The sequence below is a fragment of the Trematomus bernacchii genome, unplaced genomic scaffold (assembly GCF_902827165.1).
Source record: "Trematomus bernacchii unplaced genomic scaffold, fTreBer1.1, whole genome shotgun sequence".
Lineage (NCBI taxonomy): Eukaryota > Metazoa > Chordata > Actinopteri > Perciformes > Nototheniidae > Trematomus > Trematomus bernacchii.
The window spans coordinates 52,501-66,963 of NW_022987729.1; the positions used below are offsets into that span (position 1 = coordinate 52,501).

Sequence of the window (14,463 nt, forward strand, 5' to 3'; positions counted from 1 at the left end):
TGTGTGTCTGCTGAGTCATGTTCAGGTTTCTCTCAGGACAGGGCGGGGGGAAATATATAATTTTCAATACTGTAAGTGTAAAATATATCACAATATTTAAAAGAGGATTTTCTTCAATTTTCCAAATATTTTCAGGATATTGTATTTGTTTATTTTCCAGACATTTCTCTGATACTTTCTCAGATATATTTTTCTGATATTTCAGCAGTAGGCTATACTTGTCCTAAAAATAAATTATTTTCAACTTGTATTTATATTATTGAAATGTCCTCATTTCTCATTTTATTCATATTTTAATTTTCTTGACATTTAAAACATATTTTCCAAAATGCCTTCCCTTCTTTTCTTCCATTGATTTATTTTCATATATTATATTTACCTGAAATTGTCTGAGTATTTAAATGTTGTATTTAATGTATTTGTTAGATGTATTTTACTCGTTTTACGCTTGGATTTTCTTCTCATATTAAAAAAACCCTCCAAGGTGCATTCCCTTTCTCTCTATTACACCCTGCAGAGTCATTTCCCTGCATTAGCCCCATGCAGGACCCCCCCCCCCCTCCTCCTCCTCATCCTCCTCCTCTTCTTCATTAGTGTTTCTCGTGCACTTGTTTCCTCCCCTCACCACTCCCCTCTGCAAGGCAACAGTCCCGTGTTACTCCCTCCTCCTCTGTGGTCCATTAGAGCAGCAGATCCCTGACAGACGAGCAGCAGCAGAAGAAGAAGCAGCAGCAGCAGAAGAAGAAGAAGCAGAAGAAGAAGAAGCAGAAGCAGCAGAAGAAGATCATGGACGCTTTTAAGAAAGGTTTCTCGATGGCGAAGGATGGCGTTGTGGCAGCAGCCGAGAAGACGAAGGCCGGAGTTGGCGAGGCCGCCAGCAAAACCAAGGACGGGGTCTTCTACGTGGGTGAGGAGGGGGCGCGTGGGGGAAAGAGACATTCAGACACTAGTTTTAGAGAGAGAAGCAGAGACATTAACACGAAAAGATAACATCTGTGTGAGTTTTAAAAGGAGGCGGTGGTGGGGCAGGAAGGGGTTTGCACTTCATCATGGATTCAATCTGAATTCAGAAACTAGTTTTTTCAGAATCAGAATAACTTCATTCGTCCCACAGAGAACTTTAGATTGTTACAGCAGAAAAGAGCCAAAGACAGCTGAATGAGATGAGATGAGATTAGATAAGACCTTGACTAATCTCCGTGGGGAAGTTCAGTAGTTACATGTTAACTAAGAAAAACATGAACTAGTTTTAGAAGCAGTCAAATTTACAAGAAAATATAATTCTGTGAGTTTTTAAAGGGAGGGGACAGGAAGGAGAAGAATGTGCAGTTCATCCCGACATCGAGGATTTACTTTGAGGATATTTAAGAGTCTTTGGAGCGGGGACGAGGAGGAAGATGCTCAGGAAGCTGATTCTGAACATGTCCAGTTCATCGTGACGTTCTGCTGTAAATCTGAAGATGTTTAAGTGAATTTGGAGCAGAGGAAAAGTAGAGTCTGAAAGATGAATAAAAAGGTCAAATTGAACATGGAGATATGAAATCTGGGAGTGGTTTAGAAAAGAAGCAGAGGAGGAGGAGGGGGGGGGTGCGGGAAAAATGCAATTCATCCTGACATCGTGGAGCAGCGACGAGGAGAAGAGTAGGCTGAGAGATGCAGAGAGCACGAGGGAAACAGAGGCAGGGGCCAGTCAGATTGAACCTGAAGATATTAGCAGAGGACGGGGGTCTGAATACCTTTATTCCTTTAATAGTCCTGATCATTCATTCTGACAACGAGCATTTCACTTGAAGATGTTGAAGTGACTTTGGAGCAGGGACGACAGAAGTAGAGTCTACAAGATGTGACCGTGCTGCAGTTCCTTTATAGCCCAACGTTAGCCACCTTTAGCTTAGTGGTGGTGACGTGAAGTCATGTGACCGTGCTGTAGTTCCTTTATAGCCCAACATTAGCCACCTTTAGCTTAGCGGTGGTGACGTGAAGTCATGTGACCGTGCTGTAGTTCCTTTATAGCCCAACATTAGCCTCCTTTAGCTTAGCAGTGGTGACGTGAAGTCATGTGACCGTGCTGTAGTTCCTTTATAGCCCAACATTAGCCTCCTTTAGCTTAGCAGTGGTGACGTGAAGTCATGTGACCGTGCTGTAGTTCCTTTATAGCCCAACATTAGCCACCTTTAGCTTAGCGGTGGTGACGTGAAGTCATGTGACTGTGCTGTAGTTCCTTTATAGCCCAACATTAGCCTCCTTTAGCTTAGCGGTGGTGACGTGAAGTCATGTGACCGTGCTGTAGTTCCTTTATAGCCCAACATTAGCCACCTTTAGCTTAGCGGTGGTGACGTGAAGTCATGTGACCGTGCTGTAGTTCCTTTATAGCCCAACATTAGCCACCTTTAGCTTAGCGGTGGTGACGTGAAGTCATGTGACCGTGCTGTAGTTCCTTTATAGCCCAACATTAGCCACCTTTAGCTTAGCGGTGGTGACGTGAAGTCATGTGACCGTGCTGCAGTTCCTTCAACGTTAGCTAAACTGTGTCAACTTTTAAGCTAACGTCAACTAACATTTGTGATGCTAATGTGTTAGCTGTGTTAATATCTAATGGTAGCTTAATATAATACGGGTTTTATTAGACCACGCCCACTCAGGAGACATTAACCCTTTCTAACTACTGAATTTGTTCTGTATTTAAACACAGGCCACGTTATAAGTTATTCATAACGTTTACATCTTCACAGCTCAGAATGCAAAACAGAGACGTTTGAATCCACCGTGGAGACGAGCTTTATGAACCCCGACACAGAGCTTCAGGTCAAAGGTCATGATTGCATGAGTTAGGAAACATTGTGAGGAAAAGAGAGTCTGAGGAAACAGCCTCTCGCTGCCCAGTAGGTTCTGTGGTCTGAACCCAGAGAGGAGCACTGTCTGCCTCTCATCATCTCCCCTTCCCCACAAGTCCTTTGACCTCTCATCATCTCCCCTTCCCCACAAGTACTTTGACCTTTCATCATCTCCCCTTCCCCACAAGTCCTTTGACCTTTCATCATCTCCCCTTCCCCACAAGTACTTTGACCTTTCATCATCTCCCCTTCCCCACAAGTCCTTTGACCTTTCATCATCTCCCCTTCCCCACAAGTCCTTTGACCTCTCATCATCTCCCCTTCCCCACAAGTCCTTTGACCTTTGTCATATTCTTAACAAAAACTCTATTCTTCACCCTTGTGGGGAAATGTGAGACCCTCTTGTAGATGTGTTTGCTGGTCTTGTCCCTCATGCTGACGCGTTGCGTCTTTTTGTCCACGTCTCTCTTTTAGACATTTCTCTTCGTGACCTTTCGTTTGTCTTCGTAGACGTTTCTCTTTTCTGCCTAGATGCTTTATGTCTCTGTTTAGCGTCCTGCATCTCGACGCAGACGCTTTGAGTCTCTACGTTTTGAAACCTCTTCGTGAACTTAAGTCTCCTCTTCCCTGATATGAGACATCTCTCTGCAGACGTTTCAAAGCTCTTCTTGGAGGGTATTCATCTCTACGTTGATTGTAGACATTTCCAGAGAAGCCCCTCCTTCTGACTTCCCATCATCAGACTGTTGCTCTTCCACCGAACACTTTCCTAAGATAAAGACCCTTTGATTGCTGACTGATTATAACTGCGTGGATAAGAGATAAAGAGTGAGACATGACTTCCTTTAGAGCAGATGAACCCTAACCCTTCCTGCCAGGAGCACAGAGCTTCAGTTTGTTCCTCAGACAAAGACTCAGATTCATCTCGTCGCCCACCAGGAGAAACATCTCAAACATCTGAACAGAAACTCTGGTGATCCCACAGGCTCCAGATTACAGATGGTGTCACGAGGCAAACATGTCATTGATTGGCTGCAAGTTCTTATTTCTTTTTCTGACAAAATGCACCCGTAAGCAGATGACTTGATGTCCCTGGTGATGTGTCTGATTCAGTTCCATACGACTTGGAAACGCTTAATATGGAGTCCTGCTGGTCTTATTACCCTGAAGGCAGCATCTCCCTGGTCCAATGGGATTCCTCCGTTTGATTTTGGATAATGTCAGAAAATAATCTCTGTGTCAAACAAACGTTTATGATTCTTACACGTTTAGTTCAGCAGGATAATCTCCACTTTATGATTTCTGAATTAAAAAGCTAAGAAAACACTTTTAGAGTATCGTTTTCTGCGTCATTTCATTTAGCTGATGCTTTCATTCAAAGCACTTACAATAAGTAAGTTGTTGTTGTTTGTCTTTCCGGCAGATTTGTGTCTTCTGACTTCCCATCAACAACTGTTAGCTCACCGACCTGTACATTATCCACGCATTCAGACCGATGACTGCTGATTGGTTATAATTGCTCTGATAGACATTTAGACATCACATCCATTAGAGGAGATCAAACCTGCAGACTCATGAACTATGCATCACATCTGGTCAGAGTGGGATCTGAGTGGACTTCTCAGAAAACTGAAACTTGAGCTGCTTAGTGGACGAAACAGATGAGAAGAGAGCGAGCAGCTTCAAACAGACGGCTGTTAATAATTCAGAGAGCTGAAACCAGGTCACATCACACAGCTGTTCCTTTACATTTAGGAACTCTTTAAAGTGTCCTCTCCTGCTGATGTTCAGGTGTATATCAGTATGTAGTGTCTCTACTTTAAAGAGTCCTCTCCTGCTGATGTTCAGGTGTATATCAGTATGTAGTGTCTCTACTTTAAAGAGTCCTCTCCTGCTGATGTTCAGGTGTATATCAGTATGTAGTATCTCTACTTTAAAGAGTCCTCTCCTGCTGATGTTCAGGTGTATATCAGGATGTAGTGTCTCTACTTTAAAGAGTCCTCTCCTGCTGATGTTCAGGTGTATATCAGTATGTAGTGTCTCTACTTTAAAGAGTCCTCTCCTGCTGATGTTCAGGTGTATATCAGTATGTAGTATCTCTACTTTAAAGAGTCCTCTCCTGCTGATGTTCAGGTGTATATCAGTATGTAGTGCCTCTACTTTAAAGAGTCCTCTCCTGCTGATGTTCAGGTGTATATCAGTATGTAGTGTCTCTACTTTAAAGAGTCCTCTCCTGCTGATGTTCAGGTGTATATCAGTATGTAGTGTCTCTGCTTTAAGAGTGCTCTCCTGCTGATGTTCAGGTGTATATCAGTATGTAGTGTCTCTACTTTAAAGAGTCCTCTCCTGCTGATGTTCAGGTGTTTATCAGTATGTAGTGTCTCTACTTTAAAGAGTCCTCTCCTGCTGATGTTCAGGTGTATATCAGTATGTAGTGTCTCTACTTTAAAGAGTCCTCTCCTGCTGATGTTCAGGTGTATATCAGTATGTAGTGTCTCTACTTTAAAGAGTCCTCTCCTGCTGATGTTCAGGTGTATATCAGTATGTAGTGTCTCTACTTTAAAGAGTCCTCTCCTGCTGATGTTCAGGTGTATATCAGTATGTAGTGTCTCTACTTTAAAGAGTCCTCTCCTGCTGATGTTCAGGTGTATATCAGTATGTAGTGTCTCTACTTTAAAGAGTCCTCTCCTGCTGATGATCAGGTTTATATCAGTATGTAGTGTCTCTACTTTAAAGAGTCCTCTCCTGCTGATGTTCAGGTGTATATCAGGATGTAGTGTCTCTACTTTAAAGAGTCCTCTCCTGCTGATGTTCAGGTGTATATCAGTATGTAGTGTCTCTACTTTAAAGAGTCCTCTCCTGCTGATGTTCAGGTGTATATCAGTATGTAGTGTCTCTGCTTTAAAGAGTCCTCTCCTGCTGATGTTCAGGTGTTTATCAGTATGTAGTGTCTCTACTTTAAAGAGTCCTCTCCAGCTGATGTTCAGGTGTATATCAGTATGTAGTGTCTCTACTTTAAAGAGTCCTCTCCTGCTGATGTTCAGGTGTATATCAGTATGTAGTGTCTCTACTTTAAAGAGTCCTCTCCTGCTGATGTTCAGGTGTATATCAGTATGTAGTGTCTCTACTTTAAAGAGTCCTCTCCTGCTGATGTCAGGTGTATATCAGTATGTAGTGTCTCTACTTTAAAGAGTCCTCTCCTGCTGATGTTCAGGTGTATATCAGTATGTAGAGTCTCTACTTTAAAGAGTCCTCTCCTGCTGATGTTCAGGTGTATATCAGTATGTAGTGTCTCTACTTTAAAGAGTCCTCTCCTGCTGATGTTCAGGTGTATATCAGTATGTAGTGTCTCTACTTTAAAGAGTCCTCTCCTGCTGATGTTCAGGTGTATATCAGTGTGTAGTGTCTCTACTTTAAAGAGTCCTCTCCTGCTGATGTTCAGGTGTATATCAGTATGTAGTGTCTCTGCTTTAAAGAGTTCTCTCCTGCTGATGTTCAGGTGTATATCAGTATGTAGTGTCTCTACTTTAAAGAGTCCTCTCCTGCTGATGATCAGGTGTATATCAGTATGTAGTGTCTCTACTTTAAAGAGTCCTCTCCTGCTGATGATCAGGTGTATATCAGTATGTAGTGTCTCTACTTTAAAGAGTCCTCTCCTGCTGATGTTCAGGTGTATATCAGTGTGTAGTGTCTCTACTTTAAAGAGTCCTCTCCTGCTGATGTTCAGGTGTATGTCAGTATGTAGTGTCTCTACTTTAAAGAGTCCTCTCCTGCTGATGATCAGGTGTATATCAGTATGTAGTGTCTCTACTTTAAAGAGTCCTCTCCTGCTGATGTTCAGGTGTATATCAGTGTGTAGTGTCTCTACTTTAAAGAGTCCTCTCCTGCTGATGATCAGGTGTATATCAGTATGTAGTGTCTCTACTTTAAAGAGTCCTCTCCTGCTGATGATCAGGTGTATATCAGTATGTAGTGTCTCTACTTTAAAGAGTCCTCTCCTGCTGATGTTCAGGTGTATATCAGTGTGTAGTGTCTCTACTTTAAAGAGTCCTCTCCTGCTGATGTTCAGGTGTATGTCAGTATGTAGTGTCTCTACTTTAAAGAGTCCTCTCCTGCTGATGTTCAGGTGTATATCAGTATGTAGTGTCTCTACTTTAAAGAGTCCTCTCCTGCTGATGTTCAGGTGTATATCAGTATGTAGTGTCTCTACTTTAAAGAGTCCTCTCCTGCTGATGTTCAGGTGTATATCAGTATGTAGTGTCTCTACTTTAAAGAGTCCTCTCCTGCTGATGTTCAGGTGTATATCAGTATGTAGTGTCTCTACTTTAAAGAGTCCTCTCCTGCTGATGTTCAGGTGTATATCAGTATGTAGTGTCTCTACTTTAAAGAGTCCTCTCCTTTCTTCTCTCCAGGAAACAAGACGATGGAGGGAGTGGTGACGGGCGTAAACACAGGTAAACTAACTAAGAATACGTAAGAGCCTCTGAACGTGACGTAGTTTCTAACTGATGTCGGAGTTTATGATCTGCTAACATTTAGAATCTAACATCTTAACACTGTGAAGTCCAATAAAATACAGAGGACTTCGTACAAAGTTTGGAAAACGCATGAAGTGATTTTGTCCGTTTTGAAGTCAGGAACGATGCGATGGAGTTTTCCTTTAGGTCTCCAATCAAACAGAATATATTTTAAAGCTAAATGAAAGAAACTTTGATCAAGAACAGTTTTGGGAAATGCAAAAATACGTTTAATTTCAATTAAAAATATATATATTATTTAAGATTTGGACAGATTTATTTTTGGGATTGTCCAACAAAATACTTTGTTTTTCAAATGTTTTAATCAGGTTATCAATTGCTTTATATGTTTAATAAATAAAGTATTAAAGTAATATATATGTGTGATTAATATCTGTGTTTAGTGCAGTGTTGATCTACCACACGTAGGAGGTGCGAATTCTCCAGTTTTAAAGTAATTAGCATCTTGTGATTGTTGTGATTAATTAATAATAATACATCTGAATTAGAACTGTTTCCTTAGGCGCTTTCACACCAAGTACTTTTCCCCCGAACTTTTATTTCCTGAACTTTCTAGCAGATCATGTTCACACCGGAATAAGTCCCTGGGGGAGGATTAGTCAAATGAAGCCGCTGACGTCACTTCTTCTTCTTCTGCTTTGGGTTTACTGGCAGGCCGCAAACCACTTCACGGCGTATACTGCCACCCGGAGTCCCCGGCCGGAAGTCCCCGGAGTTGGGGACTGGCTTCAGTAGAAGCTGCTGGGACTCCCAGCAGCTTCTACTGAAGCCTTCCGAGTAAATCACCAGAACGCCGATACCTCCTCATCTCCACCGCTCCCATGTTTTCTTTTGTGTTGCCATAAGTTAGTCTCTCTCCGTTGGTGCGCGGGGCTATTGCTAATGCTAATAATGCTAATGCCAACAAATAAAATGGCGGCTTCATAAAACTTTTCAGAGTTTTACGGGGCGTGGTTTGCAATCCGCCCAGCCAATCAGAAATTGGAACCTTTTTCTCCCAGGAAAGTACCACCTCTCTAGCAGGGACTATCTGGGGGTGAAAAGGTTTGCAAAAAAAAGTTCTAGTTCCAGAACTTTTTGGTGTGAACGCAAAATCCCAGGAACTATCGGAACTATTCCTGGGAAAAGTACTCCGGTGTGAAAGCGCCTCTTGTCCGATGTGAGGGTCCGAGGACAGAGGGGGTTGTATTGACATTCTGTACAAACTGTAAAGTCCTCTGAGACACATGTAACATTGGTGATATTGGGCTATATAAATACACTTTGATTGATTGATTGATTGATTGATTGGTTCTCCAGTGGCGCAGAAGTCTAACGAGCAGGCTAACGTCGTGGCCGACTCGGCGGTGACGGGCGCTAACGAGGTAGCGACGGCGGCGGTGGAGGAAGTGGAAAATGCGGCGATGGCGAGCGGCTTCGTCAGCACGGTGAGTGGGGGGGGCTTTTTTTCTGAAATCTAAAAAGGTCTATTAATGTGTTATTATTTATTTAAATGGTGGTTATTTTTACTGGTTTTTTTATATCTGTTTTCCCGTTATTTTTTACATTTTCGAATTAAGGGAATAAAGGAGTAAATTAAAATCTAAAAAGGTTCAGAAATAAAATACTTTTATTTTTGTAAATTCAGAAATCTTATTAATAATTCAACTACTAATTAAATTGCTATATTTACTCAATGTTTTTATTTATTCTTATTTTAAAAACTCTTCATAAATAATAAAACATAAACCTTTCATTTTTTTATAATAACATAACATTTCTTCGAGTTAAAAATGAGCAAAAAATAAATAAATACGTGACGTTAAATAAACAAAACAGGACAAAAATGTTTAAGTTATTAAGTGTGTTGTGTTGATGTCTTTCTTTCTTCTGATTGGCTGAGAACAGGAGGAGGCGGGAGCAGTGTCTGAGGAGGTGCCTTATTGGTCGAGGGGTGGTGGGGTGATTGCATGGCATGAAGCTGATTGGCTGATCTAACGTTGAATCGCTCTCAGGAATCACAGCTTCGTTGTCTGACAAAAAACGTTTTTAACCTAAAACACAATTTTATGTTTTCATTGTTAAATTATTTCTTTCTATTTTTACTGGATGATTATAACTTAGTTCACTTTCTTGGCCGATAACTCTTTGAGCACTTTTCTCGGAAAATGTAAAACTTAAATCCCATAATTATTATAATATACTATTATATTACACATTCTGTTTCTCAGGACATTGCCACCTTCTCCCTGTGTAATCAGTATATTTATTACATGGTTTAGTTGAATACTCGATTCTGATTGGTCAATTCAGAACACGTGACACGTTGTTAATCCAGTAGGACAGACCGCTGATTTATTGACCGTTGCTAAGGACGCTCACTTCTGCAGAAAGAAGTCCGGTCGATTGATCTGTATACAGTTTGGAAAACTGTTTGCTTGTCTTTAGTTTTCCGTTGTCTCCCGTCTGAGAGCAACATGGAGGATTTTAATATTCATTTGAATATATTTGGAGAGCACAGTCATTTGGATGAATGGTTAGTGGCTGATGAGTCCCCGGCGAAGAAAATAAAAAGACAAGAGGGCCAAGGAAACAGCGGAGAGGTAACGGGGCAGGAACCCTCCTTTTTACGCAGCGGTCCAGACACAGACATCAGACGGCGACACATATTCAGTGTGCAGTTCCTTTGGCATGAGGGCAGGGGTATCTAGATCCTTCCCAAGGTCTGACATCATGAAGTGTGCTACTTTTAAAGCAAGCAGCGATGTTTTCAAATCTGTAATCAAAAAGATCCTCAAAAACGCTATTGAAGCACTTCCTGTCGTTGCCACGTAGTCCAAACGGTAACAACGGACTATTTCTCTTTGCGGATGCATGTCATTTTAAATCAATAATTTTACTATTTTTTAAATTCAATGACAACATTTTCTAAATCTATAAAAGCATTTCAATTAATATTGGGAGTCATGTCGTTACTTTGTTGTAATTCGCGTCGGGCTCCTGATGCACTGATCCGCCTGTCGGGTGTCTTTTACGCAGAATGACCGCCTCGCTGCACATTATCCCTCACATATCAATACTTTAGTGTAGAGAGGTGCATGGTATGTCGTTTGCAAAAAAATACAAATAGTTTTAATTAATCCATTTAATATTCTTTTAATTCATTTAATGCTTTCCTAACTACGGGAGGGGATTAGGGACAAATGGGAAATAATTTCTGAGATCTGACCTAACGTTTTTTTCCAGATTTTTCTTTATCGAAATACTAATCAGAAAAATTCTGATTAGTATTTCCGTATTCTTTAAAGTTAAGAAAAAAAAGAGAGAATTTTAATTAAAACAATTTTCAGAGAAAATGAATTCGGAATAAAAGGGGAAATAAAATAATTTTAAAACCTTTTTCAGAAAAATTAATTTTCATTCTCAATTTAAACATAAAAGTCTGATAAAAAGATAAATAATTGGAATTTTCAGATTTTCAGAAAAACCAAACAATCAGAAAAAAAACTGAAAAAAATTAATATATATTTTTTTTAAATTCTAGACGAAATAATTTCAGAATTTTTTTTTTGCAAAAAATCTACAGAATTCTCAGATGTCAGAATAAATGTCACGTGACCCTCGTCCCCTCCCGTAGTTTACTAACAACTTTTTTCTAAATAAAAATAGTTCTATTTTTGTAGCTTATTTCCTATAAATATGATAATTGTAACTTTGTAATGCAGTTTAAAGTGTTTCTAAGCTGTTTGTACCGGTTCAGAACATCATTCTGGTGTTTCAGAGTTATCACAATAAACAATAACAATTAACATTCAAATGAGTTTTATTCTTTTTAGAAAAGATGGTTGAATTTCTTTGGTCCAAAGTGAATACTCGTGTTTTACTCTTCACATAAACACAGTGTTCTCTGGAGGTTTCTATATTCATGATTTCTCTGCAGTTTGGGTTCAGGCGTGTTTTCTGTGCTCCTGCAGGCCGACCTCCAGAAGACAGGAGCTGCAGAGCAGACGGCTCAGTAGGTGAGAGCGGACTGAGGGATCAGCTCAACTAAGCGCTAACATCTCTTCAGCTTCTGTTAACCTCAGACTTGATTCAGGGTTCAGGACTCATCATGCTGACTCATGTCAGGGTTTAGGTCTCATCATGCTGACTCATGTCAGGGTTTAGGTCTCATCATGCTGACTCATGTCAGGGTTTAGGTCTCATCATGCTGACTCATATCAGGGTTCAGGACTCATCATGCTGACTCATGTCAGGGTTTAGGTCTCATCATGCTGACTCATGTCAGGGTTCAGGACTCATCATGCTGACTCATGTCAGGGTTTAGGTCTCATCATGCTGACTCATATCAGGGTTCAGGACTCATCATGCTGACTCATGTCAGGGTTTAGGTCTCATCATGCTGACTCATATCAGGGTTCAGGACTCATCATGCTGACTCATGTCAGGGTTTAGACTCATAATGCTGACTCATGTCAGGGTTCAGGACTCATCATGCTGACTCATATCAGGGTTCAGGACTCATCATGCTGACTCATGTCAGGGTTTAGGTCTCATCATGCTGACTCATATCAGGGTTCAGGACTCATCATGCTGACTCATGTCAGGGTTTAGACTCATAATGCTGACTCATGTCAGGGTTCAGGACTCATCATGCTGACTCATGTCAGGGTTTAGGACTCATAATGCTGACTCATGTCAGGGTTTAGGTCTCATAATGCTGACTCATGTCAGGGTTTAGGTCTCATAATGCTGACTCATGTCAGGGTTTAGACTCATAATGCTGACCCATGTCAGGGTTTAGGACTCATAATGCTGACTCGTGTCAGGGTTTAGGACTCATAATGCTGACTCATGTCAGGGTTTAGGTCTCATAATGCTGACTCATGTCAGGGTTTAGACTCATAATGTTTACTCATGTTTAGACTCATCATGCTTACTCATGTTTAGACTCATCATGCTGACTCATGTTTAGACTCATAATGCTGACTCATGTCAGGGTTTAGGTCTCATAATGCTGACTCATGTCAGGGTTTAGGACTCATAATGCTGACTCATGTCCGGACTCATAATGCTGACTCATGTCAGGGTTTAGGACTCATAATGCTGACTCATGTCAGGGTTTAGGACTCATAATGCTGACTCATGTCCGGACTCATAATGCTGACTCATGTCAGGGTTTAGGACTCATAATGCTGACTCATGTCAGGACTCATAATGCTGACTCATGTCCGGACTCATAATGCTGACTCATGTCAGGGTTTAGGACTCATAATGCTGACTCATGTCAGGACTCATAATGCTGACTCATGTCCGGACTCATAATGCTGACTCATGTCAAGGTTTAGGACTCATAATGCTGACTCATGTCAGGGTTTAGGACTCATAATGCTGACTCATGTCAGGGTTTAGGACTCATAATGCTGACTCATGTCAGGGTTTAGGACTCATAATGCTGACTCATGTCAGGGTTTAGGACTCATAATGCTGACTCATGTCAGGACTCATAATGCTGACTCATGTCAGGGTTTAGGACTCATAATGCTGACTCATGTCAGGACTCATAATGCTGACTCAAGTCAGGGTTTAGGACTCATAATGCTGACTCATGTCAGGGTTTAGGACTCATAATGCTGACTCATGTCAGGACTCATAATGCTGACTCATGTCAGGGTTTAGGACTCATAATGCTGACTCATGTCAGGACTCATAATGCTGACTCATGTCAGGGTTTAGGACTCATAATGCTGACTCATGTCAGGGTTTAGGACTCATAATGCTGACTCGGGTCAGGACTCATAATGCTGACTCATGTCAGGGTTTAGGACTCATAATGCTGACTCATGTCAGGACTCATAATGCTGACTCATGTCCGGACTCATAATGCTGACTCATGTCAAGGTTTAGGACTCATAATGCTGACTCATGTCAGGGTTTAGGACTCATAATGCTGACTCATGTCAGGGTTTAGGACTCATAATGCTGACTCATGTCAGGGTTTAGGACTCATAATGCTGACTCATGTCAGGGTTTAGGACTCATAATGCTGACTCATGTCAGGACTCATAATGCTGACTCATGTCAGGGTTTAGGACTCATAATGCTGACTCATGTCAGGACTCATAATGCTGACTCAAGTCAGGGTTTAGGACTCATAATGCTGACTCATGTCAGGGTTTAGGACTCATAATGCTGACCTCATGTCAGGACTCATAATGCTGACTCATGTCAGGGTTTAGGACTCATAATGCTGACTCATGTCAGGACTCATAATGCTGACTCATGTCAGGGTTTAGGACTCATAATGCTGACTCATGTCAGGACTCATAATGCTGACTCATGTCAGGGTTTAGGACTCATAATGCTGACTCATGTCAGGGTTTAGGACTCATAATGCTGACTCGGGTCAGGACTCATAATGCTGACTCATGTCAGGGTTTAGGACTCATAATGCTGACTCATGTCAGGTTTACATGAATGCAGATGTTTCATGTTAATTTTAATGAATGTATTCTGTCTTCTCTCAGAGTGGGTTCCTGCAGTCGTCCAGAGAGAGAAGATCTTTGATCTGAAACGTCCTCCATCCTCCCCGCGTTACCCATGAGCCTCTCTGTTTTTAACCATTTAAATATTCTCTCTGAATGCATGTGGCTTTACTGACACTCTTTACATACTAGAAAAAACACATTTCACACACATTATCTCACACACTATCTCACACACTATCTCTCACACACTATCTCTCACACACTATCTCACACACTATCTCACACACTATCTCACACACTATCTCTCACACACTATCTCACACACTATCTCACACACTATCTCACACACTATCTCACACACTATCTCACACACTATCTCTCACACACTATCTCACACACTATCTCACACACTATCTCACACACTATCTCTCACACACTATCCTCACACACTATCTCTCACACACTCTCTCTCACACACTATCTCACACACTATCTCACACACTCTCACACACTATCTCACACACTATCTCACACACTATCTCTCACACACTATCTCACACACTATCTCACACACTATCTCTCACACACTATCTCACACACTATCTCACACACTATCTCTCACAC

General features: G+C 41.2%; 1 protein-coding gene across 2 annotated transcripts; it reads left to right on the forward strand.

The window, feature by feature from the left end:
- The first annotated feature begins 666 nt into the window (after positions 1-666).
- sncga (synuclein, gamma a) lies at positions 667-14,180 on the forward strand. Of its 2 annotated transcripts, XM_034145605.1 has the most exons (6): positions 667-907; positions 7,247-7,288; positions 8,672-8,799; positions 9,260-9,286; positions 11,326-11,370; positions 13,879-14,180. In XM_034145605.1, the coding sequence occupies exons 1-5, from the start codon at positions 787-789 to the stop codon at positions 11,368-11,370; spliced, it is 363 nt and encodes a 120-aa protein (XP_034001496.1). In that variant the 5' UTR covers positions 667-786; the 3' UTR covers positions 13,879-14,180. The 2 variants fall into 2 exon arrangements, with proteins under 2 accessions (XP_034001496.1, XP_034001497.1); XM_034145606.1 differs by lacking the exon at positions 9,260-9,286.
- The last annotated feature ends 283 nt before the right edge of the window (positions 14,181-14,463 follow it).